Source organism: Halichondria panicea, chromosome 1 (genome assembly GCF_963675165.1).
Source record: "Halichondria panicea chromosome 1, odHalPani1.1, whole genome shotgun sequence".
Taxonomy (NCBI): domain Eukaryota; kingdom Metazoa; phylum Porifera; class Demospongiae; order Suberitida; family Halichondriidae; genus Halichondria; species Halichondria panicea.
Window position 1 is genome coordinate 2,647,817 of NC_087377.1, and position 6,756 is coordinate 2,654,572.

The 6,756-nt window shown below is 39.3% G+C and overlaps 1 protein-coding gene across 1 annotated transcript; it reads left to right on the forward strand.

The window, feature by feature from the left end:
• The first annotated feature begins 3,425 nt into the window (after positions 1 to 3,425).
• Positions 3,426 to 6,617, forward strand: LOC135331602 (ankyrin repeat domain-containing protein 7-like). Its single transcript, XM_064526828.1, has 8 exons — positions 3,426 to 3,681; positions 3,935 to 4,116; positions 4,286 to 4,593; positions 4,697 to 4,798; positions 5,144 to 5,350; positions 5,863 to 5,958; positions 6,058 to 6,114; positions 6,416 to 6,617. The coding sequence occupies exons 2-8, from the start codon at positions 4,085 to 4,087 to the stop codon at positions 6,511 to 6,513; spliced, it is 900 nt and encodes a 299-aa protein (XP_064382898.1). The 5' UTR covers positions 3,426 to 3,681; positions 3,935 to 4,084; the 3' UTR covers positions 6,514 to 6,617.
• The last annotated feature ends 139 nt before the right edge of the window (positions 6,618 to 6,756 follow it).

Consider the following 6,756-nt stretch of genomic DNA (forward strand, 5'->3'; position numbering starts at 1 on the left):
TCAGGCCATTCCCTTCAAATTAAATTTGCTAGAAATAACTATTCAAGACACTTCTACTTCATTACTTCATTAGAATTGCAAAAGTATGGAATAAATTGCCGTCGAATTTAATAAATCTAGATTCATCTCTATAGGAACAATCAAGAAAAAGACTTCGGACTTTTTAGTGTCAGATTTTCTAGAAAACTTTGACACAAATAACTTATGTTCATTTCATATGGTTTGCCCATGCTCTAAATGTCATATATAGGATCCTCTGTTAACTATACTTATCACTCTATAGATTATATAATCAGAGATACAAAAGAAAGGGGATTGGAAACGACCGCCCACGCCCTATGTAAAAGGACTGACATCCGGTGAAGCCAGAGATACAAAAGAAAGGGGATTGGAAACGACCGCCCACGCCCTATGTAAAAGGACTGACATCCGGTGAAGCACTCCGTGTAATTATTGCGCTCGCAAATAATTACATGGAAAAGTTTTATATCCCTGGTTTCTAGCTCTCCTATCCACTAGAGATCACTCAGGGCCTGGGAGATACTTGAGAGAAGTAAGCTTATACCACTGACAAGCTCTAAGTCCGTTGTCTTTACTCTGTTTCCAATTTTTTTGAGTTTAGCTTGAATTACTCTATGTCAACTTTTCTCTGTCCCTCCTGTGAAGTCAAAACAGCAAAGGACATTGCTTGACTTGGTTATTATGTATCTAAGTGCTACATAGAATGGCTTCATGCTATAGATAAGCTGTACTGTTCATAAACGTTTGCAGTATAGTCCTTCAAACTGCTTTAGTATACTTTTAGACACGCCACGGGCCTGTCCCTCCTACGACTTCATAGTAAAGGCTATTTCTTCTTGCATAGCATTTATTTGTCTAGTAATAGTGGCTGCATGGCTTAGTCGACTTTTTAGAGCTAAATTCTCTTTACTTTTTAGAAAAATTAACATTAAAAATGATCAATTTCACTGTTTCTATGTACAGCACATTGTAGAGCAGTCAAGACTGGTAATGAGCATGCTGACTATAAATATAATCCTTTGTAGTTTTAGCCACGCCCTATAACGCGGAATGCTTCACACAAAAATTTCGAAAAAATTTCGTTTCCAATCCCCTTTCTTTTGTATCTCTGGTGAAGCACTCCGTGTAATTATTGCGCTCGCAAATAATTACATGGAGGACTGCGCTATCCCTGGTTTCTAGCTCTCCTATCCACTAGAGATCACTCAGGGCCTGGGAGATACTTGAGAGAAGTAAGCTTATACCACTGACAAGCTCTAAGTCCGTTGTCTTTACTCTGTTTCCAATTTTTTTGAGTTTAGCTTGAATTACTCTATGTCAACTTTTCTCTGTCCCTCCTGTGAAGTCAAAACAGCAAAGGACATTGCTTGACTTGGTTATTATGTATCTAAGTGCTACATAGAATGGCTTTATGCTATAAACAAGCTGTACTGTTCATAAACGTTTGCAGTATAGTCCTTCAAACTGCTTTAGTATACTTTTAGACACACCACGGGCCTGTCCCTCCTACGACTTCATAGTAAAGGCTATTTCTTCTTGCATAGCATTTATTTGTCTAGTAATAGTGGCTGCATGGCTTAGTCGACTTTTTAGAGCTAAATTCTCTTTACTTTTTAGAAAAATCAACATTAAAAATGATCAATTTCACTGTTTCTACACATAGTAGAGCAGTCAAGACAGGTAATGAGCATGCTGACTATAAATATAATCCTTTGTAGTTTTAGCCACGCCCTATAACGCGGAATGCTTCACGCAAAAATTTCGAAAAAATTTCGTTTCCAATCCCCTTTCTTTTGTATCTCTGATATAATATACATCAGCTGCTCCAATGTTGGAGTAAGTCTGTCAGCTATTTCCTCTCACCCAATAATTTTCACTTAATTTCTTTTGTGCATAGCTGTAAAGTTCACATAATAATAATAAAAAATAATAAATTACAAAGAGTTTTACTAACAAATTTACTATTGAATCCACCCACGCCCAAACAGTGGTTACCAGGCCCTCTAGTGAGAGGGGCTGGGACTGAGGCTAAGCTAGATCTAGCTACAGTTGGTGGCTAGCTAGCTAGCTAGACGTAATAGCAAGGTTTGTAGATCCAGTAACTGATGCAAAGGAGAAGGAGATAAGATCTAAAGCTATCTGGACTGACTGGGCATGTTCTCGACTTATTTCTCCTGCTGACCAACAGTCCCGATCCCACTACTGGATATGCCTCCAGCTGATCTGGCTTACTGGCCGGATGGGAAACTTTGTGCGCAAACTATATGGCAATGAGTATCTGGTTTGCTCTTTTGGAAAGCTATGATATTCGAAGCACCTTTGATAAACGATTATATGGATCTGGCTTAGGTACAGGTGTACATACATCTTCGAAACAAGCTGAGCCTATTTCTCCAGACGAAAAAGCGATGCTATGGTCAAGTCAGCAATTTGGTACACATGAAACAAGTCGAAACAATAACATTCAACTTTCTAATACTTTTCAGCTTTGCTTGTGTACATATTCAATCTGCTTGTATTATTATTATAATTATGATGACATTCAGATTCAATCTGCTTAAAGCACACTTAATTAAGTGTGGATTAAGTTATGTAATCCATGGTCACCTGACTACTTTCAGATAAGCTGATTGGCTGGAGATCATTAGCCTCGAATCCAGGCCGATTAAAATACGGCCTGGTACCTATTGCATGTGTAATTAATTATAGGCGTGGCCGTCCACGCCCATGTACTATCTGAAGCTTTTATAGCCTAGCTAGCTAGCTAGCTGTGGCCTTCTCTATGGTGTTGTGTTGAGAAGGCTTGCACACGAAGCCAAAAGAGGCTCTCATCTACCTCTATGATGGTTGGATGGTCGTGATGTTTTGAACTGGGTTTCTGACAGACTATGGCAAGTCTTTGACTTTGTGCTTCCAACTGCAACCATAGGACCATTGTAGAGGTAGATGTGAGCCTCTTCTGGTTTCATAATAGTGTGCAAACCTTCTCGACAACACAATAGAGAATATAAGCCACAGCTTCACAGGAGAGAGAGTTTAAAGTGTTTCTGACAGACTATGGCAAGTCTTTGACTTTGTGCTTCCAACTGCCACCATAGGACCATCGTAGAGAGCCTCTTCTGGCTTTAGACAAGTGTGTAAGCCTTCTTGACAACACAATAGAGGGCATAAAGCCACAGGAGACAAGTATTTGTTAAAAATAATACGGAAAGAACTAGTAAACAAACTAGTTTACGGTATAATTTTACAAAGGTTTACTAACGTGAACGAATTCCCCAGATTCTGGGGAACTCAGTTTGCGCATGTGCACATCACCCATGCAATAGAGACCAGGCCGTATTTTAATCGGCCTGGTCTCGAGACTAGGAGATCATGTGACAGCACTAAGTTATGGTTAAAAGCAGAGGAGGTACGACACGCGGTTAAGCTCACGTGGCTGCTATTTCTTGATTGAAGGCAAGAAAGACAAAGAAGTCGTTAAAAATGCATTCCAATGACGACATTCAACTGGTGGCAAGTAAGCGCCATAAAGAGACAAGTTTAGAGCATAAAACTCAGTGAATTTGTTGCTGGCTAGTAGCTAGAGTTTTACAAGTAGAGATTAGATTTGTTGTAAGAACCAAGGCTCAGATGTTTGCAGTGATCCTATCCTGAATGCAGGCACAGAATACTTATTGAATACTCTAAAACAGAATTACACTAAAAACAATAATATCTCAAAATCTAAGTGGTGGTTGAAACTGGTTGAAAAGCTATTTCACATCAGTATAAGCCCAGCAATCAACAATCCTGATCTTAGAAACGTCAAGTGTATTTTTTGAAAGATACACGCCAAACCAAATCCACTATCAAAGTACACAGTCTTGAATGATATTATTCATGCACAAGTTAATGAGATTCATAATCCTTTTAGCTGGTCATGTGACCGTGTCGTACGTACCTCCTCTGGGTTAATTAAAAGATTAACATTTGCCAACTGCCAACTACCAACTGGAGTAGCACTCAGGGCCACCGTACGAGGCTGATCTGCAGCTCAGCTAGCGCTATCGGGAGTACATGCACCATGGACCCAAGTCAACAAGACTCTGAGCTACAGTAAGTATAACGGTGTCATTACACTATAAAAGTTGCAGATTTATTTGTAACCTTCTGGCAGAAGTTCTGCGCTGCACGTACGTATATTCTTCAAGTAAGTAGGTCTATGTGACTGAGTGACACCCTACCTATATCTACTACCGGTATTTTTGGACATATTTGTGTACAGTGCTCAAAAGAAGCTAGCCAAGGACTTATCTGAGGCTGTAGTCAACTATGATGTCATTAAAGTGAGATCTTTGTTGGGAAAGGGGGCGGATCCTAACCACCAGCTCTACTGGAGTGACGAGTGGGCGGAGCTGCCTCCATTACACTTTGCTTGTCAGAAGGGCAACCTTGAGATTGTGAAGATACTTGCTACCCATGGAGCTCATATTGATAAAGGTGATGGGAAGCTGAACAGAGTTCCACTGCACTATGCATCCAGGAGGGTTGAGGTGGTGAAATACCTGATCCAAGAGCTCAAATGTAGCACTGGTAAGTAATCAATTTTGTGTCTTCAGTTGGCAAATAATTGTTTCCTTGAGCTCAATCAGTTACATAATTAGTCTGTTCCCAACTTCCTATGCATGCACAACAGATTTGAGGGATAAACGCAGCAGGACTCTTCTTCACTTGGCTTGTATCGAGGGAAGTAGAGACGTGATACAGTATCTGGTGGAGGAGCTGAAGATGGATGTTGGTGAGTTTAATTAACTGTTACTATAATTATAGTCTTGGTTGAATGTTCTAATGCACGTATATACCCTGATCTCCTATATACACTGTAATTTATAACAGTATGTCATTGCTGTCCAGTTGATTAGACAACTGGCATATTAATGAGATTACCACTATCGATATTTTGCGGGTGAAAAATGAATCTAACTATTGCGTTCTGGCAAGGATCATTAGTAGGTTTGCGGATTTTATTGTTGCGATTCAATCAAGCATAGCAAATTTCGCAAGTGCTTGATGCTCGCAAAACATTCTATATTAATACGGTATTCAGTATTGTGTCCAGACTGCCTGCAATGTATATGTACAGATGTGAGAGATGCTGAGGGAAAGTCCCCAATGGACAGAGCAGTATTAGGCGTGTATGACAGCTGTGTGAATGTTGCCCTCTACCTGATGAGCCGTGGCTATGCATGTAGTGATGAGGACAAAGCCAATTTACTGTGTGGAGTATGTTGGACTGGCAGGCTGGATATGGTGGAGGAACTGGTCGAACATCACAAAGTTGACCCAGAGAGTGAGTGTGATGATCTTCCATGAATATTGTGTTTAGGCACAACGTGTATGTATACTAGAATATTTTGCTGGTGAAAAACCTGCAAATGAGCCATTCATCAAAAAAGTTGACCTTTTGCGATCACATTCTGGAATGCATTTAATTGTTGCGAATTAATCAGCCCTCGCAAAGTTTGTTGCTCGCAAAACATTCTAGGTAATTAAAAGGAAATTTCCTATGCCGCCTATATATACACTAAAGTGCGATGAGCACACTTAATAGTTTCTTGCCTCTAATAATTTTATACTAATGGAGCAATTTAATACTTATGATTTTGCAAAAAATGATCTCAGATTTCCATCCCTTATTTGGCATGTATTATACCTACGGACAGTGAATCCATGGCAGCTTTGATAATTGATTGCACTTTAGTATGCATCACTGTGCATGCTTATATTATAGTGGTATACAAGCCAGCTGAAAGTTACACCACAACTCCCGGTGTATAATTGTGTATACTTGTGCATGTTCAGATGCAACTGACCGTGCTGGCTGGACTCCTCTTAGAAGAGCTAAAGAGAGTGGTCACTTTGTAATCGTTGACTACTTCAAGTCTCTATCACAACAATGTAAGCTCGCTATATACACTAGTCTAACAGTCGTTACTGCATGTACTGGTGTGGCCCAATGTAATTATACTCCCTCTTCTATTACACATGCACGTACAGCTTCTGTCAGTAACTGGAGGCAGGAGAATGGACCACCACCAACAAAGAAACGAAAAGGTGATTAATTTTAGTATAGGAAATAATAGTAGGCGGGTATTAGCAATTTTAGCGTTTTCAAATTTTCTCTGCTTTTAGGGTTCAATTCACTAATTGGCAGATTTGTACTTTTAGTACAATGAAAAAAGGGCTAGCTTGCTTAGCATACTCTCAAAAGTAAATTGATATAGATTATTGACAAGTTAGTTAAACTTATAGGACCTGTTTATTTTAGGTATATTAATTCTATAATATAATTTCATACCGTTATTATGAGCCCCCCTCAAACACCCACACACCCACACACCCACACACCTCACAGCTGCCCAGAAAGTGTGTCCTAGCTGTGAGGAGAGCTGTCACATCCGCTACAAGAAGTGTCCCGAATGTGAGCACAAGTTCACTCACTCAAGAACATAATGATAGAATCGAAAATATTGTAACTAATTAGTGGTACTGGTTTACCGAATTACATGTACATGCTTGTATATATATAGTGGATTATTTTCGTATGGTGGAAATTTAAATTCTGATTTAAAACTACGAAAAATAAAATTATTCTACAGCACCACAATACGTACACATTATTCAACATAAATCCCCTGATATTTGCATGCAGTTCATTATAATTATAATAATTATTAAATTATAGCATGCATGAAT

Coding starts and splice junctions, on each gene's coding strand:
- LOC135331602 (XM_064526828.1), top strand. CDS start 4,085: ATGGACCCAAGTCAACAAGACTCTGAGCTACA. Junction 4,117..4,285: donor CAACAAGACTCTGAGCTACA/GTAAGTATAACG, acceptor ATTTGTGTACAG/TGCTCAAAAGAAGCTAGCCA. Junction 6,115..6,415: donor ACCAACAAAGAAACGAAAAG/GTGATTAATTTT, acceptor CACACCTCACAG/CTGCCCAGAAAGTGTGTCCT.